Here is a 25,867-nt window from a genome sequence, read left to right as displayed (position 1 = left end):
GCTTTAAATTGCAGTTTTCACAATATACATGAGGTGCTAGCTGTATGAGGGGACAAGTGGGTAGCACTGGCGGGTTTTTTTGAAATACATCTTATAAACTTTGCCCTTGGTGAAAACCTTTCTTCCCCGGCTATTGAATTTTGTAAAAATAAATGATCATCCTCTGATACACGATTTTGGTGGGAGGCAAAACAGCCCGTGGCTGGAGCAGGGCCAGCCCACCCATCAGGCAAAACAAAGCAGTTGCCTAGGGTGGCAGCTTCTTGGAGGCACCAAAGAGCAGCTGCAGTCAAAGCAAAACAATAGAACCTGACAGCTACAAGAACCATCAATATGTACTTTAACATGCTTTTTTATAGGATTTTGTGCCCCTGGAAGGGTTCCAAAGGAACCAAATGACAGGAAAGGTGGGAAGGAGGACAGGGGAGGTCAAAGTTGAGGGTGGCTAGGAATATTGGCAACTGGACCCTCATCTTTCTGATATTTGCAAATATTGCCTTTTAAAAAAAAAACCATTTCAACATCTGACCTATAAGCCTATGCTGACATGACCATCCAAGATTATAGAGATCAAGGGATGTGGATGTGGTTAAAACTATGGTTAAACATTCTACAGATGTATGGAGGGTGAGAATTTAACCGATGGAGAAGAATATAGATCTGTAGATGAAACAGATGGAGAGGACAGGTGGGGGCTGCAGTTATAGCCTGAGAATGCTGGTGTGTGTACGTGTTGCAGATCCAACAGTGTGACCTATGCTCAGTCCGTGGAACTGGTCACACTGCTACGAATTCATCAAGAAAGCCAGAAAAGCCTGTCAAGTATCCCAATTGAGAGTGCTTGTTTAGGGCTGGCCTCCAGCCCAGTACAGTTCCACAGCGTAGGTGCTTAATTTGTCTTCCGCTGTTCTGACCCACTTCAGTGCAAAGCAGTGGCGTAGCCAAGGGTGGGCCCAGGTGGGCCCAGGCCCACCCACTTTGAGCTCAGGCCCACTCAGTAGCAGCACACCTATGATGTGGCTGACAGGGATTCCAAGCCCCACCAGCCAAAAACTCTCAACAACTGCATACCTTGTAAATAGCAGATCTTCACCTGCAGTGATGAGCAACTGATACATGCTGTGGGGCCAACATGAGCAGTGTATACTAGTTGCTGCTCACTGCCAATGAAAATCTACTATTTAAAAGGTATGCGGGGGGGGGGGGGGATGTTTGAGAGACCATATGGCATGCAGGAGAGAGAGGACGAGACCATATCACTTGTGGGACAAGGCGGAGTTCTGCCCACCCATCTTTGGCCCAGGCCCACCCAAAATTGGGTGTCTGGCTACGCCCCTGGTGCAAAGTGCCTTCAGTTTGGCTCTTAGAGATAGTCTGAGAAAAGCTCCAGGCTGAGCTGGGACCAGGCTGCATGTCCCCCTTAGATGTAGTCCCTAGGAAGGAGGAGGAGATGTTCTGACTGATTAATTGAATCCATCTTTTGGTGAACACAGACAGTTACCCAGTTGCCACTCATTGAGTTCTAGGTTCAGGGACATTGCTATTTTAATAGGTGTATGTCAATGGGAATCTCATGTGCATACTTTGAAACCTTCAGTTCTTTTCCGTATTGGGTGTGTGTTACAGGTCAGGAAATGTTAACATTGCTTATTATCTAGACAATTTCTATTGGTGGACCTAGCTGGCGCAAAAGCAAGAGGAGATCTTTGGAAAGAGTTTCATAGTGTGGCAACGGACAATTGAGGGCCTGACCACTGTACTCACATTCCTAGACATAGAACATGGCTTTACTGAAATGGTGTCATGCCTGCTGGAGTCCAAACTAGCCAAAATGCAAGACCTAGTAAATAACATGGAATTTGCTAAGAAGGTTAGAGGCCCAACTACGTTGGCACCACAACAGACCTGAAATCAGGATTCAGCCACATTTCAGTTTTGACTAATAATGCCGATGCATATTCGACTGAAACCACAACTCCTCCTTGACCAAAAGCAGGCTTCACAGCCACCACCCCCTGGCTCTCTTCACCAAAAGCCGCCACAATCTATAGGTTCTCCCCAGGCCTACCTTGGAAGCCCTGGTGGGCTAGTGGCCTCATTGGGGCAGGTACGATCCCCAGTCACTCCCGCCCATGTCAGTTTTGCTGTCAAAATGGCTGCCAGAGACTGCCATGGGAGGTCATAGTAGCCATTTAGAGATTAAAGCCAGCATGAGCAGGAGCTCTTGGGGTTTCCTCCTGCCCACAGTGGTTCCAATGTCACCATGGCTCCCATGAGACTGTCACAGGAGGCACCGTCACCCATTTTGACTGTGGAGCCAGCAAGGCAGAAGCAACTGACAACTGCTCCTGCATGACAAGGCCACTAGACCACTGGGGCTTCTAAGTAGGCCCAGGGAGGGCAGCAGTGGCTTTTGGTGGTGTGGAGGTGGGCAGTTTCCTGTCAAGGGAGGTCAGACAACACTGCAGCCCACTTTTGGCTGGGGGAGGGAGATGTATTGCCTAGTTTCAGCAAAACTGTGTGGCAACTTTTGGCTGCAGATTCTTGTGGCCTGGAATAATGGATTTAACATATTGTTCATGTAGTTAATGTTTATGTAGCAGAAGGATGGTGTTTTCAAGATTTTCAATTTCAGTGTAGAAACACCCCTCTAAGTTTACATTTTTGAACAGTCCCATTAACCTTACCTGTAAGTCTCCTCAGGAGGTACTTTAAGGAGATCCTGCTGGCTAACAGATTTTTTTCTTCTTGCCTACTGGGAAGAGATCTCAACTTCTCTGTTCGGAACTAAAGAATGCTATACTGTCTGTGGACAGCTTGTACTCCGCAGAGTCCAAGCGTTTTTTTCATTTTATTACCATAGGAAGCAGTAAGGCATTAGACACACATGAATTTTGCATAGGCTAGCAAAGCATCACCACATGTCTAAAAGAAGACTCCTGAAGAAGGCCTTTCTTGGCCAAAACACGACTCATGTCGAGTCTTGGATGTTATTATTAGGATTTATTTACCACCTTTTTGAAGGAATTCACTCAAGGCGGTGTATAGTAAGAATAGATCAAACATGAGCCATAGGCAATTAGAGCAGTAAAAATATTCGAACAATACAAAGTATGGCATGGTATACTACTTGGTATAATATAGCCAACTGTTTTTTGGACATCTGCTGCGCCTTCTTTTGTCATCCTCGCTCTGATTGACCAGTTTAGACTTAACCAGGCTAATTAAAATGCATGATGTGGATGACACAAATAGAGCCACACTACAGGTAACACTTGTATTCCTGAAGACCAAGACAACATACAGCATCTCCACTTCTGCAAGCATTGCACCTTTTACTTGTAAAAACAATTTGGGTCCTTTTGGACCTGTGTAAGTGAAGGTGAGAGCCGGGGGGTGGGGGTGGGGACACATCTGGCATTGCAGCAAGAAGCAGCTACTGCCTTGATACCACCTTCATACAGTTTCCTGGCAAATGTTTGAAATTGGCAATTAGCTCATTTAAAAAAAAAAAGTTTGATCCCTCTGGAGATTCTCAGGTGTCCTTTTACCCGTGAGAAAAAGTGGACTTAGCGTGTGCTTACACGGGTCAATCTCATGCGCTAAGGCCATTTTTCTTGCGGCGGTAAAAATGACCCCACACTAATTTTCCCATTAGCGCGTGAGCATTTACCAATGTCTATTTTGTAGGCTGTAAGAGCTCACATGCTAACCACACACACATGCCTATTCTCCACCTCCAGCACTAAAAAAATAAATTTTGTAGCGTGTGGGAAGTGCACACCGATGCCAAAAATACTCTGTGGTGCTTGACCACACCCCACATACAGCATTTTAAACTGTGGTAAGCATGTGTTAGTATTGTAGCACTTCAGTTTTACTAATTTAAAAAAGAGCCTTCTGAAGGGCATGTGCGCTCCCAGCTCCTGTTGTGGTCTGGCTCCACTGGTCCCATTTTCCGGCAGTTCTTGGCAGAGTCTCCTGATCTGTGGTCCTGTTTCAGAACAAGGTACAGGCCAATAACCTGAAGCATCTCCCTCCCCACCTGTGCTCACCACTGTTACTTTTCCAATATTTCAAGAGTGTGGGGCTTTGCAAACGTACATAGACAATAACTAACTAGCTGCTCATTTCCTCTACACTTGGAAAACTAAATTCCAGCCATTCATCTGACAGTGAAACGTGTTGCTCTTTCACGCTGTGTGCATGGAATTCTTCTGTTTGTGGCTACTCTAGCCACAGGATAACACCGCGTCGCGATACCTGTTTCATGAATATTTGCACATTAAAAAAAAAAAATCACATATCCATAGACGCTTCATGTGGTGTAGGGCTAGGCTCAGTGTGCAGTTAAGTTTTTTACTATTCCTTAAAGCAACGACAATTTAAAAAACTGAATGCAGGGAATCTTTATTTTCTCATTAATACACAGGAATTGCTTTACAAGGTCTCTAACACATCAGTTCCATGTAAATTCTACAGATGACATTGCTAAGCTGTTTAAAAAAACAAAACAAAAAAACAAAACAAAAACAGCCTTGGCTTACATCAACGGTTTACAGGACTAATGCATTTATCCCAGTCTAAATTCTCTAGATTTAAAAAAAAAAAAATTAAAAACCCTTAAATTAAAGAACCTACCACACACACACATACACACATATTGCACTTTTCTCCATATGGTATCTTACCCCATATACATCGCACCAAAGTCTCTTTAAAGTCATTCATATTACACGATATTAAAGCTAATTATACAGTAGTATACACCATCATCTACTATTAAACACTCACAAAAAGCAGCATCTGACAGCTAGCATTCAATTTACAAAGAGTGATGTCTATGAACACTAGTGTTGCTTTAGTCATTCAGTTATTATGCACATTTTTATTATTATTTTGTTTCTTCTAACAGATACGCAATGGAAAATGAGCTGGTATCAGGTCATGGGGATATAACCAGGCTAGCAAAGATGGGGAAAATTCCATTTCCTTTCAAATCTCTCTCCTCGGTCTACAAAGGTCAGTTGCACATGAAAAACCACCCTATGCTATGCTTCCCAATTGTAAACCTGATAAAGTTTTAAGTGCCAAAGGGGGGAGGAAGAGACAAAGGGCTGACACATGTGCTTTTGTCACTCCTTGCTTCTGCTTTCTGTGAACTTTGGGTAAATCTTACCCTGTCTCGCTCCCACTCAGTAATAACCATGAACTAATTCTCTCCTCCCCACTTTTTGGAAGATTACATACAGTCTAGGTGCCAGTAGATACTGCCAGGCCACCCAGCTGCTGAGTGCTTATATGCTTGAGGTATTAAACTGTACAGCACACTGGCATCCTATGTGGATAAAAGGTGTTTGGTAAGTCCTGATTTCCTTAAAACTCTAATGTATTGCATTGTGGGACCACTTACTGTGTAACTAAAGTTCAGGGGAGGACTGATGGGTCAAGAATCCTCGTCTCCCAAACCAGTAGGGTACCTGAAAACAAATGCTCCTCTCTACTATTGTAAACCAAGTAAATCGTTTAAAAGGCTAGCATGTAATTACATTGACAATAATGTCCTTCTGAATATGGAAGAAGAAAACTAGAATTAAATTAGTTTTTGAAGGCACCCTTCCTTAAAGTGTTGGAGCCTTGGCTTACAATACTAAAAGGTGACTGTATCTAACTGCTCATTCTTATGAAGTCATACCAAAAATATTAAAAAGAGTGCAGTGTTGAGAGAAACATGAGTGTGAGGGTTGCAGAGGTAATTTATAGCAAAAGAACAAGGAATCCCAAATCTGTTCTGGTGTCCCCCTCACCCCTGAAGCCAGTTGTGTTTTCAGCACATCTGCAATCAATATGCATGAGAGACTTGCAGTCACTGAAGACCAATGTATGCATTTTCTCATGCATATTAATTGAAGATATGCTGAAAACCCAAGTGGCTGAAAAAGGGGGGGGGGGGGGAGAAGGGGAGGGAGACTAGCAACAGTTTGGGAAACTGTGTACTTGTAGGCCAATGCTGCTACTTTTTCCTGCTCCTCTTTACTTCTACCCTGTAGCATTTGGTACCAAGGACTATGGGAGTGAAATCAGGAAAACAGTAGGAGGACTTTAGAAAGACAAATGGCCACTTGCTAGCTGTACCCATAAAAATCAATTTAACCAAGTCAATTTAAAATGTTTTAAAGAAATATTCTGCCAGCTTTTGGGATACATGTTTTTATTTTCAGATCTTAAAGAAGAGATAATCTTTCTCAGTATGATACCTCTAAGACAAAATGGCAGTCAGTAGGAGAGCAGATTCACTCTGACAAGGCTGCCTCCTGCAGACCACTGCAACATCTAGTCTAGGAGTGGCTTACCCTAGCCCTCAAAGAGTCATAAATATATTTGGTCTACTCACCTACACTAATATGCATATTCTGGCTACCCTGGAAATCTATGTCCTCCACAGCTACTCTCAGATTTGGCCAAACTTTAGGTAGTCAAAACTTGATTTTTACAGTCAATCTGTGCTTATGGGTCAGGATGACAGTCACGTTTTGGCATCCCTCAGAGTTCAGCCCCTATCAAAACGAAATTCCATATACAACAAAATGTGACAAGATCCTTACATGAACTAGGTTTTTATAAGTCACCAGTGCTTTAGATTATTAAAATGTAGGCTTAACTGAAATGAATTACACAGCTGTTCACCCCTTTTTCATAAGAGGTGGTCAAAGCAGTCAATCTCAGGTCTAACCTAGTAAATCAATACCCACGACTTATTGAGCACAAAAATGTGTTTGAGTGTATTTGAATGACTAAACAAAGTAATAGGAGACTTTATGAATGACCATTTTATTACATGTGGGAACAGAGGGCTTCGTTTCAGGCAGGCTCCATGTTTCATAACACTATCCACAACATGAGATCTCTGCAGTATAGGATGTGCAACACAAGTGTCTTAAGAAAAATGAAGTGCTGGAAGCATGGTATACCTAGATTTAATCAATTCCTTTCACCACAGTCTGTTAAGCTAGCTGGAGAGCTCACTTGATTGACTCTCTCAGCAATTTAGTTACTGCTCTGAGAAAATCTACTTATTTTTGGAGGCTCCACTTGCAGTCAATGGAGTGTGGGGGGGGGGGGGGGGGGGGGGTGGTGGTAGGGAACAATTCAAAGCCGACAAAAAGCCGTTCCTTCTCAGCCTATGATCAAATCCAGCAACCCATCAGAAACGCAGGTGCGCAGGTGGTTCTGCGCTTAGCTGTGACCTCTGATTTGGTTGCTACATTTTTCATTTGCACTTTGCTTGCAGTAACTTTAATGATAAAAGCTTCAGATGTTTCATCTGATGGTGTTTGCTGGTGCGGTTCGACACCCCTTATCCACTAGAGAAGGCAGATTATAAAATGGAATCTGTTGAGCTGAGCAGCTGTGAGGTGGGTGTGTGCAGATGACACCAGCAGTTCATTTTGCACACTAGGTTAAAAGCAGCAAGAGACAACTGTTTTCCCATACAACACGGATCAGTTCTAGGCAGCAGGGTGTGCTTCCTTGTGCTTAAAAGTTTTATTGTGCTTTCAGAACACTAACCTTTGCGAGGGACTATGAATAATTGCTTTGATCAAGTGTAGGTCATGGCACTATAAATATGTTTTTAACTAGGCAGCAAACTAACAATATTTAGGTCACAGAATGATATATCCACATGCATAAAAAAATAAGTTTTGATTTAGTGATCCTATAATTTTATATGTTCCATGCTCCAAAATACTTTTTACACACTATATATACATTTGCTGCATATTATTTAGAAGAGACATTTTTAATGTTTTTTGTTTTTTTTTTTTTTGGGGGGGGGGGGGGGGGGGGGGTCCAATAACAAAATAATGCCAAGAACTGTTTTTAAGTTAAGTTCTGAGGTCTCTTTTCCTCCTGTTTAGAACAGAGATATACAGTGTATAAAAATCTGAGTATCTTTTATGTACGTAAGAGTTTGGAGAACGGAATATATAACATCTTAGGATCGCCAAGTGGAAACAAGGGATTTTTTTTGTACACATTGCTTCAAATAGGTGGCACCCTGTATTTCTTCTCCTTCCTTAAGTTATGGAACCAACCAGGACCTGTGACAGGCCCTGTCTTCTTTCTTAATGATCTGACCAGATCTCTCCAGCCAGCATACAAATGGAGACTCATGGTAACATGGTTCCTAAAAACAAACCTGAAGGCCTTTGCTCTTTTCATACCAGTAAACACCAGTATAGCATTATCTTTATATATCTTCCCCTACAAGGGATGGCATGAGATGCTGCTCCAGGTAACCTAAGCAAATAGAAGTCTTGTTTTCTATATTAAAAACAATTAAACCTCATTCTGGCATGCAATCTACTCATACCTCGTCTCATGTCCTTCTTGAGTGCCACATATTTCTTTACCTTCCCTTAAAAATAACCCCCAAATTAAGTAATGAACCATTTGCTCTCAACTGTCTCCTCCCTGCCCGCAGTATTACTCTAAACACATCACAAAACTATAAAGTGAGCAACAAGCAGTTTTCATCTAGATTCTAGCTGGAGAAATTTCCAAGCATAGGCTATAGGCATGACCAAAGTGCCTAATTTGAGGCAAAGACGATGGGATATATGATGATTTTTTTATAGACCAAGACAAATATAAATCATGAAGGACTATCACAAGGCAAACTGATTTCGGGGAGGGGGGGGGGAGAATATAGTACCATTATTTTAATGCCCATGGAATCCCTAATACTTTGATTAACATTTTCAGCAAAATATAAAGACATCTACTCTCCAACTATGAGTTTGTTAACTAGTTGAATTTGGAAATATCATGAGGAATGGCCTTCCTCACGTGTGAATCACCCTCGCACCTGTGAATGTATTAACAGTTCTCAACATTAAATATTAAATATTGCTATAATACTTTTTTGAAACATGTACAAGAGCAATTAAAACACAACACACAGAGAAATATCAGTAAACACGCAGTAATTCCACACAGTGGAACACCAAATGCTGAAGGGACTTTGGCTGAAATAGCAGCAATATAGATGGGGTAACGTCCTACCTTTTCTTCAGAAAAAAAAAGGGAGAAGCTTAGAATAGAATAGTCTAAAAAAGAACCCAAAAAAGGCACAGCACTAATATCTTATAGTTTGAGCTTGTTTTGTCCTTATGACTTCTAAAGTCCTAAATAGTTCAAATATACAAAGCTTAAATATTAAACAATCAGCAACGTATATTATAAATTCAAAATCCACTATTATTTATCTCATTATGAAAACATGGCAAGGGATGGTTTCTACCCACCATGACACCTCCAGGTATACAGAGGCTACTTTTTAAAGAAAACTCAAGTTCGTAATATTGGCTCTATCTGGCCATTGTGATGTCACTTCCTGCAATTCTTGACTTCCTGTTCTCTCTTTGTAACTGAGCTGACCCTTTTCTCATTGTTTAATCTTTGGAGTATCAAAACCCTTCACTCTGATTTATGATTTACAATGGAAGTTTAAAAAAAAAAAAAGTCCCTCTTAAAAGCAACTAAATCCCCTCTCCCTTTCTCCTGTGGTTTGCAGAGATTTCCTGTTGGCTGGCTTTTTTTTTTTCTGCTCAGTTTCTATTTCCAGACTTGCTTTTATTTTGCTAGTAGTGTACAACAGTGCAAAAGGAATTACAGTACAGAAAGGTGGGAACTGGTCAGTTGTCGAGAGCTCCAGTGTACTTTTGCAGGATGGGCAAGTAGCAGTCAGTAGCTTAGAACGTGCAAATCCTGATACAGAAGGTTTTCTAGGCATCTTTGATAAAATGTCTATAGAAGTACTCCAAAATAATATTGCTTTTATTGCCAAGGTTAAGTTAGACTTTCCCATTGCAGGTCTGTTTCTCCAGTCTCCATCCAGCAGTTTGCTCACATTGTGGAATGGCTAGTGCACGAGGGCTGGAAAAGACCCATCAACTGCTTTTCTTATTCCTATAGATTAGTTGGTCAGTGGTGCTTCACAGAGCATAAAGCTCTGCCTCCTTTCTGCCCCATCTTTGCTCCTGGGCCACCTGCTGCCAGCATCCAAGGTGGAGAAGAGAGAATGGGGTCAACGGTCACCCTCATTTCTGGCCAAGTCCAATCAGGAATACAACGAGGACCGTCACAGCACAAACTCATCAGGTCCAGTAGAGGAAAAATAAGCCATGAATTTTTAGTATCTGAATAAAACAGAAATGAAAATTCACGTACTTCTTTTCCTTTTCTCCTTCATGTCATCTGCCTTGCTTTCTGTTATTGGAAAATTAATACTGTCAATATCATATGGCTAGTTGACAAGGACATAACCAGTGTGCTGGGGGTCAACCGTCTCCATCATTTCGCAGTCAAACAGTCCAGGTAGTTCAGAAAGGGTTAATGTCTCATATGCAGGTTGGGAATCATGTGCTAATGAGTTACTTTGGCTGTCAGGCAAGGCTACATTGTTCTGCTGGGATGGGTCCATGGAATACTGGCACTGGTTCCGATAATCTGTCTCAGGAGAGGTGACTATGGTTAACTCACAGCTCTGATATGGATAAGGTAGTTGCTGTGGCTGCTGGACATGGAGCTGCGCTGGTATTGGAGGCTGGCCCGGTTGTGGAAGGTTCTGTACCTGCTGAGACTGAAACTGGAGCTTGTGATACTGACTGAGGAAAGGGTCCACTTGCATATCGTCTGAGACAGGCTCCATGACAGGGCTCAGAGGCTGTGCCAAGCTGAACTGAGCTGGCTGTGGCTGAGCTTCTTGGGGTGTGAGGGGCAGCTGCTGGGCAGGATGAGGATAGGCTCCTTCACCAATGTGCATCTGGGTGAAGTGGGCTTGAAGCTGCGATTGCTTTTGAAGGACGAGGCGCTTCTGGTGCAGCCTAAAACAGGTAACAGCAGAAATTAAATATGTCAAAGTACAATTACTGGAAAATAGCACTGTGCTAGTGAGACTAGATATTGTAACAACAGGCCCAACATTTAATACTACTAGCAGGTGCCATCTGGAAAAGGCTGCTGAAAAGGATTACACACTGCCCACGGGGGCCAGTCCAGACAAAGCCCACATGCCGGGGCCGGTCCGGACATAGCCCACACACCGCCCCCAGGGGCCAGTCCAGGCAAAGCCCACACACCGCCCCTGGGGACCAGTCTGGACAAAGCCCACACTCTCCCCCCCGGGGGCCGGTCCGGACAAAACCCATACACTGCCCCCCCCAGTCCAGACAACACTGGGGCAGAGCAGCAGATTATGCAGTGTGATATTTAGCACCATTACCTGGATAATCTACGACAGCGAAATAGCTGTCCCAATTTACCCAGATAGTTATGCAGATAACCATGCTGTTCATCGGGATTACCTGGATAATGTCAGCAGTGGCAGTTATACCTGGTGCTGAGCATTCTGGGACATATTTAAACACCAACTTTTTACTCCAAATGTTTCTAGTGAATTTAGTGCTTGTGAAAGGTGGCGCGCTAGCAGGCAGTGTGGGACAGCTTACACTGTAATGCACCCCAACTCTGCTCTGGAGGGATCACCTTTGAGAACCATTCAAAGTCCCTGGACACTGCCAATATGCTCAAAGATGGTGGCAGGTTTTCTACAAATAGACAACCATTCATCATAATCTAAACAAAGGTCAGGCAATGTCTAAAGCCACTTCTGACCCAAGCTGGGCCTGAATTGGAAATCTAGAAATGAGAGGCCCTGCTCTTCATCAACTTCTCCGCTTCCCACAGGCATATCTCAACAAGATCCTCACCCACCCCCATACAGAGGGGAACGCTAGGCCATACGGACATTAAAACGCGCAGTATGGAATGGCTAAAGAAAACCTGAGATGGCTGAACATTGGAACAGCTGCACCAGGATATTTCCTGAGGACAATATGCAAATTGCAGTCTAGTTACTGTCCTTATGGCTATGTAGTTTCATATTCTGTACCATCAGCTGTCTTGTGTCTCCCTCCCCCAACAGGAAAATAAAGCCTTCTCATTGACCAGCGACTGGGACTAGTTTGGCACACCCCTCTCACCTGTGTTCTTGCAGCTGTTGTTCCAGGCTCCTGGGGGCGTCTTTTCCATACAGCTGACAGTTCTTCTGGGCTTTTGCTAGCAGATTCACTTTCTGCAATGAGAGCAGGAAACCATGAACACCACAGTCCGTGTCACAGCACAGCAGCCGCCCTGTTTTCCCAAGTCCATTTATTCCAGGGTAAAAACTCCCTTACAAATTGGAGTCAGCTGTTGCCTCTGCGCGGGAGACGAGCAAAGGGGTCCTAGACAACCACTCTGGGCCCCGAGCCTCAGGTTACAAAAAGTGAAGTATCCTCTCTAGGGACATCCCTGGCAGTCTTCTCCAAAGCCCAGCTGCAAGCTGTCTTTTGAAGAGGTACAGCCTCTCTAGGAGATGTTATCTAGGAAGCCACTCATTTGGAGGATTTTATATAGAGGAGAAAAAAAAAAACCCAAATGAGAGCTGAGAGCAGCTGATTAAAATATTTTGAATCTCCTTGGAGTGCTGCCCTCTCATAAACAGCCTCTATTTTATTTCTATCAATCGAGACATCTCAGCTGAAGAACATCTGAAGTGTCAGCCAAGAGACCCACTGCAGTAATGAAGTAGAAATGCAACACTTCCTTCCTCTAAGGGTTTCTCTCATTTTATTTTTCCCACTTATTTAAGAGAGAAGAATGGACTATAGAAAAGATCAAAAGATAATTCCATGTTCTAACTATCCAGTGCATAAATAAAATTAAAAAAGAAAAAGAAAAAAAGAAACATGAGCCATTGCTGCTAGTCACAGCACATCCTTCAAAAAAATAGAGCAAAATCAGGATACAGAGCCTCCTGCTAAGCTCATGTCATGAGGTCACTGAGCCAGTCTAGGTCCCTAAATTTCCCTCTTCTCACTGATGTGTAGGAAATCAAGTCACTGGATCCTTAAGAGAAATCTGCTTAAAATCCAAGACCAGGCTAAAAGCATCTTCTATGACGTGGGAGCTAACTAATGGCTCTGGAGAGAAGCAGCTATTTCCAGGCTTAGCCTGCCAAGGTCAGTGTTCGACTAAAGAAGAATTAAGCCTGGAGGACTTCAAAAGATCTGGGTGCAAATCCCAGCTCTGCCACTAGCTAGCATTACCAAATTTGGTCAAGGAATTTCCTCTTTCTGTAACTATTTGCCCCAAACTACCCTTTCTCCTCATCTGCTCTCCTGCTTGCAGACCAAAAGTATCATCTCAGAGCTGGCTTTGAAAGGTGATAATTAAACAGTTCACTAAGCTCAATAATCCCCAACTGAGAATTCTGCTTGCTGAAAGGATGAGCTGCAACACGAATGTTTGGAGCTGTTGGTGAGGAGGAGGAGGAGGATGGTGGTGGTGGTAAATACCTGGCAATGCTGTAAATACTGTGCACTCAAATTTTGCCTGTGGGAGAGCAGCTGAGGGTGGATTCCACTGGAAAATGTGGACACAGGATCCTGCTGCAGGGAGACTTCAGCCTAAATAGAAGAGAACACCATTTGGTCACATGACTGTTGCAAGATGAAAGGAAAAAAGGGCAGAGAAGGTAATCTGCAGTAATTTTTGACAGCAGGAACACAGTTTTTTTTTTTCTTCCCTCGAGATATAAAGGAGGGATTTTTGGTGAAAACAAACCTCTGTCACAGTTAAAAAGGTTTGCATATATTTTCTACAAATGAAAAACAGTGCACAGATTTTAAAAAAAGTACTGTTGGGTATGTATGATAAATGATTATATCTGTCTGCATGTATATATTTATAAAGAGATATAATAGGAAACCAAGGAATTTATTTAGTTTACATATGTCCAGATCCAATTTAAATTATGACCCAGAGAGTCACAGGAGCACAAAGGCAGATAACGACTATAAGGGATATACCTGGGAATGCAGTAGCTAGATTTGCAGCACGGTTCCTTTCCCTCTTTCCGACTTATTGAATGATGTAGTTTGTTTACAATTGACAACAAAACAAATAAATGATATGAAAGGCTTCTCGAGAGCAGTATATCAAACCGGTGGTTGGTATGCTAAGTCCTGCCAACCGAAGAGGTCTGCTCCGCGAGTCCTGTGCTGTCCAAGCAGCACTCAACTCAGCAGGCGCACTTTGGCCTTCAATGTCGGACTGAAATGATCTTGCGCAGGAGTGCCGACATCAGAGGCTGAAGTACGCTGCCAAATTGAGCACTGCTCTGGCAGCGCAGGCGGGACTCGCAGAAGAAACCTCGGTGGGGGTTTGGCATCTCCACCAGCAAAACGTATGCCTCAATGTTGTAGTTGTGGTGACGGGAGCGGGGAAGAGAATGGCTGGGCCCCACAGTCCACGTCTGGCTATAACCCTGTATCATACCTACAATAAACTTGGACCGAGTTAAATTCTGATACTCCACTTAAGATTTACTCACTGCCATCTGGATGAAAGCACGTTTCCTATTTTGCTCCTCACATGACCCCTTCCGCTCAAGAAGGCTTGGTCTGAGGTACGTCAACATGTCTAACCAATTCGCCTCCTCTCTCTAGGGTGCATTTTCTTTGATCGCAGTTATGTCGATCAGACTCACTTTTCAGTCTTTCACTAAGCGGTGGTGGTTGGGGCAGGCAGAGGGCCTCCTTTTAGGCACCCTGTCATAAGGTGAGAGCCTATTCTACAATAGCACCTGGGTGCCTGGATTCTGTTTTAGAAATAGCAGTACACCCAGTATCAAAGTGCCTAAAATCTAGGCACCTGCAGTTACACCAACCACAGACCTGAGGCTACAGTGCGAGTTACCTTAATCTGTAAGTGGTATGTGTAAGTGGCCTACGTCCCTTATATTTACATGTTATGCCACTTATGCGTGTCCTTGCAGGATAGCGTTAAGGGGTCCTTTTACAAAGGCTCGCTGAAAAATGGCTTGTGGTAGTGTAGGCGTGAGTCGATCCATTTTTTAGCGTGCCTGTAAAAAAAAAAAAAAAGGGCCTTTTTAAAAATTTTTGCCGAAAATGGACGTGCGGCAAAATGAAAATTGCTGCGCGTCCATTTTGGGACTGAGACCTTACTGCCAGCCATTGACCTAGCGGTAGAGACTCATGCGGTAACCGGGTGGTAATGACCTAAGCGCGGCAAATGCCACTTGGCGTGCGTCCGTTACTTGCGCCCGAAAATAAAAAATATTTTTCAGATGCGCGTATCGGACAAGTGCCAAAAATGAAATTACCGCGAGAGCAACGTGGTAGTCGGGCGGTAACTCCATTTTGGCACACGTTGATGCTTACGCAGCTTAGTAAAAGGACCCCTAAGTGTTCCGCTGCCACTTAGGTGTTAAAACAGTATTCTGTACGCTTACAAGTTCAAGCAGTGCGTACATGTGGGAGCTGTGCAATGGAATTGTAAAATGAGACAATGCAGGACCTATGAGCGAGCCAGGACACAACAGTCAGCTGATCAGAACCTGAAGCGCTTACATAAACTCCTGACTACATTCTTTGCTCAGGTGCACGGCTATCAGCTGTCCCCCACTATGTACCTAATTAGATACCCCTCACCACCCCTCTTCCCAAACAAACGTGGATAAAGAAGAAAGCCAAATACCAGCTGGTGATTGTGTATCAGATCCTGGAGGTGGTGGGTGGAGACCAGGTTTGGATCTTCAGCCGTTCCCATCTGTTCATATAACATTTGCACTTTATGAAGCTCTAGGATGCCCTTGGTCCTCGCCAGGTTCTGCAGGTGTTGCCGAAATGCCACAATGCCTGTGAAGTCAATGTAAAAAAAAAACAAAAATGAAGTCTGTGCAATCAAAACATTGAGGAACTGGCAAAAAAATACACATTTCTTAACCAAACTACATAGAAATCAAGTTCAAAAAGTTGGTAACTTCTGGCACTAAACTTAATGTTCCCTTCATCAAGGCAAGTTGCACACACAACAGCAGTTTTTGGTGTTAATTAGCAGGAATCTTTTGTATCAGTTTCTTCAGAGTCCTTTCTTGGGAGCATAGTATAGTCAAATATTTCCATTCAAGTACCAGCCACACCTAACCCTGTTTAGCAGTCTGGGGCAATGCATACAAATGTCCATAAATATTCATTGTGAATACTCTGAAAACCAGACTGGTTAGGGAATACTCACAGAATGACTTGGCAAACACTGGGCTAGAGTGGTTAGACTGGTGGTCTGAGAACAAGGAAAGCTAGGGTTCAAATCTGGTTTCTCCCACTGATGATCCTTGTGACTTTGGGCAAGTCACTCAACACTCTATTGCCTCAAGAACAGACTGTAAACCCTCTGGGCCAGGAAAATACCTAGTGTGCCTGATGTAATATTCCTTGACCTTGGGTTTGGAACGTCAAGTGATCAAATCTAAACTCCAAATCCACCACCCCGAGGGTAAGGCTACAGTCAGATGAAGAAACCTAGAGCAGGAAAACAGTGGCCTTGAGGCAAGGGTAGAACATTCTAGTCATCAGCAGAGAAGAACCCCTGCTTGGCTTTTGGTTCTCTCACTCCTGAGACCTCATCTCTTGCTTTTATTGGGCCCCTACATGCTTGAATTAATTTGCTGGTTTGGATGCTAGGACCACTAATGGCAGGCTACTCCAGGCATGTAATAAAGTAGTAGCATCTCATGTTTTCCCTGAACCTCTCCCCTTTCAACTCATCCCTGACAGATTCAACTGGCTAAAGCCCCCCTCCAAATAGCCAATTTGTGTCCCCTATAACAGTACAGTAGCAGGTTCTATAACTAATTCATTACCCAGAACTCCAACTTCTCTGACAATCTGCTAAGGCTGGGAAACAACACATTATATATATATCTAAAACAGGGATATGTGGAAGGTTGACCAGGTACCAAAGTTATATTCGGTGAAAATCAACAGATCAACTCAATCGTCATGGCCTAATGCTAGTTGGTCACCTTATTTATTTATTTATTGCATTTGTATCCCACATTTCCCCACCTCTTTGCAGGCTCAATATGGCTTACAATAGTCATGAATAGTGGACATAGATTAGAAAATATACAATTAGTGTTACAGAAGGATCTTGGGAACGTGAAAAAGATAAAGCACGATAGTAGAGAACAAGCAGATATTTTGAGATAGTTCTGAATATATGTGGAGGAGTTATGTATATTCACATTGGTAGATCTTTGTGGTATGCCTTGTTGAAGAGTAACTGCAGTCACTTAAATAAAATTACACAATCCCCCCCCCCCCCCCCCAACCACCATTTCTTAAAGTCAAGGGATTCCTACAGCTCTGTTACAGATACTTCAGGTGTACTGATACCTTCAGGAATGGGATGGAGATGCAGTTTTACCTTGTGTTAGAGATGTGTCAGAGGCCCTCCTGCCCTCACGGAAGCTGACAGGTGACCTGTTGTGGACTTCGCGCTTCTGGGAAGTTAAGGCCTGCATGGTTGGGTTGGCGGGCCGCAACCCAATGAAAGGGGGCGTCATTCTGGTGACCTGCTGGTTGGCCAGCAGAACCTCCTTCAAGGAAGGGGTGTCCTCTAGGAAGTTCATCTCACTCTGGATGGATCCCATGTCATACTCAGAATCCACACTCCCCAGAGAGGGATCAGTGCCCATGTTGTATAGATTGCCTAGGAGAAGCAGACCAAACAAAAGATAGCTTGTTGACCAATATCAATAAGAAGTGAACTCCTTTAAGAGGTAATTTTATAAAACCTTTTTAGAGTGTAAAGTATTTTTCACATGCAGAAAATTGCTCTCAAAAAACTGAAAAATGTAATACTCCAAATAAATAAATTTATCCTAAACCAAAAACTCAAATATGACTGGCTAAAAGGGAGACTTTAAAAAAACTAGTTTTAGGAAAGTGAATGGACTTCAAGTAGTAAGGGCATATGAATATCATGTATGCCTTCAACCACCATATTACCAATGGTCCCTAGTGGTGGAAATTCTTTGGAGTGTGTGTTTCAACTTTCATTTCAATGTTTAGAATGTATAAACGCTTATCTTAAATCTCCAAATTCACAGAAATTTATAAAATGTACATAAGAATTTGTTTGAAGGACTTGAATATTCCTAGCAACTTACGTGGATCCTGACTGAATAATTTTGCTGCAGTATTTACACCCTAGATTGGACTGCAGGACAGCCATGGACTGGTGGCAAGCATAAGATTTTTTTAATTGTCTTTATTTCAAATAGGAAAGGGCAAACATAGGATTAAAAAAAATTGTCACAAGCCTTATTATAAAATCCATTTGGATTAATTGTGGGGGTAGAGGGGGGGTGGAGTGGGGGGAGGGTTCATAGTTTAAAAAATGGTTGATGCAGAACGCTACTGTATTTCCTTTTGCTGTATTATTTTCCCTTTTTCTTTCTGAGAAAGTACCTGTTTGTTAAGTTCAACCATTAATAAAAAAGTTGAAATCTAAAATTCATTTGGATTTGTGGCCAAAAAGGGAAGGAGGAATCCAGCTTCTGTTCCCACTAATATATTCAAATTTTTAACAAGCAATGCTTGACTTACCACACACTAACCATATATATACTACATAGGGCATGTCTGTGTTAGCTGTTAACATGCACCAAACCGTGCATTAACAGCCTAACACCCTTTAGTAAAAGGGTGTCCAATATGAGGTGGAAAGTTATTATGGGCAATGGCTGCATCCAGAATGTCTTTTTCTCCCGAGACATGACTGGCTTTTTAAGGCTGTAAATAACATTTTTATTTTCAAGCAGGAGCCTGCTTGTTCTGAATCCTAGGCAATTGTAATGTACCTTCTAGCTCTGTGCCCGGCACCAGGACCAGCTGGTTTGTCAGTTCTGCAAGGGTGTGACGCCTCTGCCCACTGCGATTTGCTTGGAAGGCTGCAAATGCCTGTGCTGGGTCATCTTCCGATTCATCTTCTGTCTCTATGCCCTCGTCGATGGAGGTTTCCATCATGTTACCCGGGAGAGACTGACAGCCTTTCCTCGTCACTACAGGAGGCAGTGGATCCAACATACATCCATTCACCTAAACACAGGATGACAAAAAAATATGCTGCGGTCAATCTCTGGGGTCTGAAATGACTTTTTGTGCAGCAGGAGCGTGAGAAGGGACGCAGACCATTTATTAACGTAGGTTAGATATGTCATACAGGAAACTGCGAATGGGAGAGAAAAACAGTTCTGAAATAGAAAAAGCTTTTTTTTCTTCTCTACAAGACTGCAATACCAGTTATCTAGGGCAACAAACAGGTCTAGGGGTTGAAGGGACCTCCACACCGATTGTGCATGAAATATATTTGCATTGGTCTGATGTAAAATCCACATTGGTTTGCACATGTTGGCTGAACTGAAATCTGGAACTACAAAATGGAGGGGGCCATTCTTGGCTCAAAGACTGAAATTTACCACATAGCAAAATATGGGGGTCTTTGTACTAAATGGGCCTGAGACCTTATCGCCACCCACTGACTTAGTGGTAAGGTCTCACACGTTAACCAGGCGATAATCATCTGCGCGCATCCACTGCCGATTACCGCCAGGTTAGAGCCACATGGTAGAAAATGTAAAAATATCTTCTGCTGGGCATATCGGACGCGTGTAAAAAATGGAATTACCACCCAGGGCTCGTGGTAGCCAAGGCGGTAGTTCCAAATTGACATGCGTTGGACTCGTGTAGGCACCTATGCACCTTAAGGGTCTCTATATGTTCATGTTAGAAAGACATGTACAGGATTCCATATCTAACCAAAACAGCATATTTCCTTTACAAACTATCAAACTTGCCAAATACTCCTCCTATTAATTTTAATGAGTTGAATCTATAATGTCTAACTCTTCTATATTTTACAAAGTTTTCAATATGCACTGTGTATGAATCCTTGAAGCGTCCAGCTTTATGATGCTTGAAATGTCATAGAAAAGGGTGATAAATGCAGGAAGCAAAGCTGGAAAAATTCAGGTTGCCAGTGCTTCCTCCTAGGAAAGAACTTTGGGTGGCAGGCAAGCAGAAGAGCTGGGCAAAGAAGGGTCGGGAATCTTCTGCCACCCTCAGGAGAGGAGGTAAGAAAGTGGTAGGCAGGCAAGGGCCCAGCATAGATAGGAGAGAGCATAGGCACATACTGCTGAGAGAGGGTAGCTGCTTCGGACTGCCCATCAAACAGGAAAGGCTGGAAGGGACAGCAGGGAAGAGGGAAAAAGGCTGGGGACAAAAAATTCACTGACTGGATAAAAAGGCCTCTCTGAAAATTGCTCACTCACAGGGCAGCTAAATTGTGTGTTCTTGAGCAATTTATACACTTTTACCCATGGAGAAGAGAAGCAAGACTTCATTTTCAAATCTGTTTGCTGAGACTTCCACACAAATTGTACTTCTGAGTGTCATCTGCAGGTCTATGGTACCAATAGCAATCAAAGGCCAAATATGTTTGTACATTTCCTTTGAAGTCGGATATAAAGCCATGGGTAAAATGTACCAGTAAATGTTGGGGACAATTTTCAGGCCACCCACCTGGTCACAAAGTGGAATTCAAAAAAGCCTGAGCAAAGCACACTTTACTTTCATAGAAGCCCCTAGATCTTCTACCACTGGTAAGATACTTCACCTTTAGCCACACAGCTTCATAATTTCATCAGATCCACTCCACAAAATTGCTAATTAGAGATGCTCTTCCTCCCCCTTTATGATTAATGTCTTCTCATAAATAACCTTCCCCAACTTGACCTGATTCATGCTGCTTCGCACGCTGTTCCCTTCTTTGGCGCTTTTTTCTATTTGTGTTTTCATATTTTCCCCTCGATGCTTCTGTTCAGCAACAGCTCACAGAACGACTCAGTGGAACAGCTAAACAAACGTCAGTCCTGTTTCACTAAAGTTTACTGTTGTGTACACACTGTGCATGTAGGGACAAGTGGGGGGCAGAAACTAGAATTTTTAGGCAGGCTGCCAGACAACATGGCATGTCACCCAGGTGAACATGTTCTCCCCTCTTTGCCCTTGGATAACAGGAAAACCAAGTGCTGCTACAGAGGCCTTACAGCTGCTGCTTCAGAGCAGGACATGTGACTACCTTTTTCTTTCCTGGACACAGAAGAGGGCTGCAGGCTGTGCCCTATCAGAGGCAGAGGAAGGGGAGGTGTGAGAACCAAATCTGATGGATTCCATGCCATGAGAAATTAAACAGCTGCTCCAAACTGAACCAACTCAGTACTGTTGCAGTAACTAAACCTGAGGTCATAGCTGGGTTTGGTTGGCAGGCACGGCAAAATGGCAGAATGGATCAGGTTAAAGTGCAGTTTAGGTGCATGGATGTGTGGTTTGGGGCAGGCATGTTCAAAGCCTCCTTGCAGAGTCTCCATGGCCTGTATTCCCCATTTTCTCCAGATACCACTCCATGTTATACTAAAGAGGAGATGACCTCACAACTGCAGCTACAAACAGGGTAGGCCTACGGTATAGTTCGGCTCCCTCTCTGATCACAGTTTCCTGCAGTTGAAGTGAGCTGCCTACACTGTGAATCCTACAAACAGAAAACTGGAGAGGTCTGCATCATGGCCTGTGGGTTTTAGGAACAGACCTCTTACTGAAGACAGCTTCCTGCAGAGTCCCACTGATCTGAAAGGGACATTGTTCATAGTAGATGTCTGGACAAAGGTCTGGAAGATTTTAGGGAACAGCTGGTAAAGTGTCCAGTTTCTTGCCTTCAGCTGCTTTCTGAGTCATTTCCTGGGAAGAAAAGCCATCCTCCCTGCCCGCCTACTTCCTGTAGGAAAGATCAAGCCCTTCTCTACAGGAGCTGAAATTATAGCACAGGCATCTTTAACATGCCACAAACATTTGAACGGATTGTCTGAAGCCACAGGCCTTGATATCAGAGAGCTGGATAGTTATTCATAGGTTATTCAAGGCTATCAGGCTGTACAATCCAACTACTCCAGCCGCAGTCCTACGCTAGAATTGCTCATCGGAACAAAATGCAGAGGTGCCTAGTTATCTAGTGCCAGGAGGGAGATTTTACAGCAGGCCTCATTTCTAACAGCTCTACCCTGATGCATTATGGGACCTGCAGTGCCGATTTCAACGGGCATCAGGAGGAACTATAATTACTGCGCCACTTTTGAGTGTAAATTAAAAGAGCAAGACTGGCCAATGAGTTTGGCAGCTCTGGAAATGCAAAAGCCCAGGCTTAGTGCTTACCATATTTTTATGCATATAAAATACACCCAACAAAAATAGTCACACAATTTGCATGTTATACATAATGTGCATATACAATGTATTTTATACCTGCGTTTAGACATGAAACTGCAAAAATTAAATTTGTTTTTAAGGCTTCTGCAGGCATTACTAGTACAAGAAACCTGCAAAAAAATTTAAAACAAATGCAATAATTTTGCAATTAGACTGTACAAGCCAAACAGAGCGGGTAATCAGCATAAATAGAGAGTACACAAACTAAAAAAGCAACACTGGGCCTTCAAGACTGAGACAACAGGAGTATCACTGGGCCTTCTAGACTGAGACATACTCCTGTTGTCTCAGTCTTGAAGGCCCAAGTGTTGCAATTAGAGTGTAAAAATACACTGGTATAGCACATTCATACATAAAATGAGTTTATCTTGTTGGGCAGACTAGATGGACTGTACAGGTCTTTATCTGCCGTCATTTACTATGCTACTATATAGAACGTAGGGGGATAGGGAAAGCTTGGAAAAACACATATAATGCAGGTGTTATATGCATATAAATATGGTAACAGATAACATGGGCTGCAAGTCGGCCTAACAGACCTGGGTCCAGATAGAGGTGGGGCTCCACCTCTATCTGGACCGGTGGGGGGGGGGGGGGGGGGGGGGGGGAGATTAGATGCAAGGCATGGGATAGGTATAAGGAAGGGTAGAGGGGATGCTGCCTCCTGGGAGTAGGTGGGGGAAGGAGGAGTAGGAAAGGGAAGGGGAGATGCTGGCCTACAGAAGGGTAGGGCCTTGATCTACTCTGGGGGCAGAGGTGGGGGGGGGGGAGACATGTCAGATACCCAGATACCTTTCAGCCAGCCCTGGTCCCAACCTCTCCCTGCCCCAAGCAGGGGCATAGCTAGGTGGAGCCACGGGGGCATGGGACACCACAGATTTAGCCCTGGCCCCCCCTGCTTTCATCCCCCCCCTTCCACATTCGACCCCCCCCTCCCGCCGCCGTCAACCCCTGCCAGCTGAAGTCCTCTTCAGCGCTGGTCTCTGGTGCCTTGCTGATCTGGATTCTGTTTCTGTGAGTCCTGACGTGTGCTGACAAGGACGTCAGGACTCACAGAAACAGAATCCAGATCAGCGAATGCGCCGGAGTCGGAGACCAGTGCTGAAGAGGACCCCCGCCAGCAAAGGTACCTGGCGGTGGCAGGGGTTCAGCAGCACTAGGGGGGGGGGGGGCTAAAATGTGCCCCCTCACCTCAGGCTCTGGATCCCCCTCCCGCCGAAGTCTGGCTATGCCCCTCGCCCCAAGTTATACACATACTATGGGCCACTCAAGCAAATATGCAGCCCATGCTATTTGCATAATATTAAAACAAACACACGCACAGATCGGATGCATGTGGTTGCACCTTGCCCTGTATAATTTTACATATTAGTTCAGTCTGAATGACCTGGTAGGCCAGTGTACTTAATACTAGTCTGATGTTGTCAGGCAGTGATTGAGATGGTCCCTAGAATGGAACTATAGGATAAATTTACATAAAGCCAACATCTCTTCCAACTTCTGCAGGCCTCTTGAAGGAGGTACTGGCAGGAGTGGCAAGTGGGTTTCCAAACCTTCCTCAGCCGTTCTGCCTCTTGGTTGAGCCAAGTTTCCTGTCTGAGCTCACAAGGAAATCCTAGATCTGTAGCCAAGGGTGGCAACGGCTTCCAAAGCATAGCTGCTGTCAGCAGAAAGTGGAATTCCCCCCCCCCCCCACCACTGACTTTCTGTCCCTTAAAATGGCTAGGGAGGATGAGATACTGTCTCCTCCACCCAGAAAGTGAAACGCGAGATCCATCTGGAGAAAAGAAAAGTGGATGGCTAAACTGAAGATTTTCTTCAAAATCTCTTGCAAGTGTCATGCTGACAAGCCAAAAGTAGGAATACAGCACAGACGGCTGAACCGCTGCAGACAGAAGTCAGAAAAGTGCTTCTCATCTACCATCTACCCATCTGTGCTTGTAAATTATAGACTGCAGTCATATCTCCCCTCAGCCGTCTCTCTTCCAAGCTGAAAAGCCTTAACTTCTTTAGCCTTTCCCATGAGAGGAGTTCCCCCCCCTAATAGTATTCTTGGTCTTATTTACAATCCTAATTTGATAAGAGCCCATTTATGCACCTAAATCAGTGCTACATGCAAAAACAAATGTTTTAAAAATCTACCCTCTGAAAGTGCACCGGTGGGCATGCGCTGAAGGGAGTATTAACCTACGCAGACTGCACAGTCCAAGATCTGAGGGTTCAGAATAATGAAAAGCAGGTGTGGAGACTGCAAAATTTTAAATCCTCGTGCTCGATTTATTTTGGTCTTATTCTGGCCCTACCCTCTTTTCTCTTCTCAAAAGGGCCTGAAAACTTTGGAAGGGATTTGCTTTCTACATTTACAAAAAAAAAAAAAAAAAATTCTAAGAGTTACACATAGTGGGGGAAAGCCACAGAATTAAGAAGCAGAGCTGCTTTCCCATGTGAACCTGTCGACACACTGGAGAGAGACATTTATCAAGAATGCACACTACGTGGATAACCTATAATCTGACAAGGAATAGATTCACCCTTATTGGAGTAAGCTACTTCAGGTAAAGCGATGTTGTCCGTTTTGCCACAGCTGAGAGAAGCAAGCCGGACATCTTGAAACCCAGATTAATGGAATGGCACAGCTTTTCCTCACTGGTTTTGACACAGGGAGGATTTCCCCATACTGACTGAGGTACTAAAATTACCAGGCCTCAGTTATTGGTCTGTTTCTCTGAAAGGTACCACAGAAATAAAGGTTTTTCTAAGGTAGCCCCCTCACATCCATGTAAAATTATGTTCCAGATTAATGCTTTCTTTGGCCCCTTAGTGGAGGTTTACAACATCTTACGTGCACTGAAGTCCAGTAAGGGCCAGATTCCTTCCGCATCAACACTCCCGTCATGGAAAATGAAAAGGAAATCAAAAACAAACCGAAGACAGCATACATCCACTTTCCAAAGTGCATTTGGGGCAGGGTGTCTGGGATTTCTTGCAGTGTTTATATCCTGCCACAGTGGGAGGGTCCTTCCTTAAAGGAACCCCTGGCCCTCACACAATGTCAGTTCTGCATTTCCTACAAGACTTTCTCCCTGAATGAACCCAGAAACAAAAGAAGCCTGGATCTCTGTGCCTGCCCCAGTAAAGCACTAACAGGAGTACATGTGGGAAAGACAGCAGCAGGAGGGCAAAGACAGTTCCTTGCATAGTTAACTACTACACCCTAAAAAGTTGAAGTTGGGCTAGCAGGATGCTCCTTTCCTGCTCATGCTAATTTTCAGTCCCTGTTTTTATTCTCTACCTTTTTCCATGCCCCACATTAAGTAATTAGCACTGTGTGCTACCCCATGAATCATAATATATAGCCCTACCACTAGGTAGATTAGGCTTCTTCCTACAGAAACAGTACTTATGGGTGGCAGAGCAGCAGGAAAGTATCTTCAAATTTCCTTTTCCTCACTCCATCCTGCATGCTCTCCCTGTTATTGCTGCACCTCTTTCTGGCGACTTCGAAAATACTGCCTACTGGAGCAGGGCTATGCAGTAGAGGCCTGTACTCCTGCTTCCCATCCTTTCCTCGCTAGAAGCCCTTCATGAAAGGAAAGAGAGGAAATGGAAGTACTTGAATGCAGGCCTCTACT

The 25,867-nt window shown here is 43.8% G+C and overlaps 1 protein-coding gene across 1 annotated transcript in view; it reads right to left on the bottom strand.

The window, feature by feature from the left end:
• Nucleotides 1-4,393: 4,393 nt before the first annotated feature.
• Nucleotides 4,394-25,867, bottom strand: part of SIK2 (salt inducible kinase 2) — a 115,493-nt gene continuing 94,019 nt past the window's right edge. Inside the window, exons 10-15 of the mRNA XM_030220744.1 lie at nucleotides 18,776-19,013; nucleotides 17,338-17,622; nucleotides 15,607-15,767; nucleotides 13,404-13,514; nucleotides 12,048-12,139; nucleotides 4,394-10,889 (exon numbers count right to left, since the gene is read on the bottom strand). Of these exons, the coding sequence (XP_030076604.1) occupies nucleotides 10,310-10,889; nucleotides 12,048-12,139; nucleotides 13,404-13,514; nucleotides 15,607-15,767; nucleotides 17,338-17,622; nucleotides 18,776-19,013 (1,467 nt within the window). The 3' untranslated portion in view covers nucleotides 4,394-10,309. The remainder of the gene's footprint in view (nucleotides 10,890-12,047; nucleotides 12,140-13,403; nucleotides 13,515-15,606; nucleotides 15,768-17,337; nucleotides 17,623-18,775; nucleotides 19,014-25,867) is intronic.

The sequence above is a fragment of the Microcaecilia unicolor genome, chromosome 12, assembly GCF_901765095.1.
Source record: "Microcaecilia unicolor chromosome 12, aMicUni1.1, whole genome shotgun sequence".
In the NCBI taxonomy this organism is placed as follows: Eukaryota; Metazoa; Chordata; class Amphibia; order Gymnophiona; family Siphonopidae; genus Microcaecilia; species Microcaecilia unicolor.
Note: the sequence above shows the minus strand (reverse complement) of the source record. Positions and strands in the feature narration are given on the sequence as shown.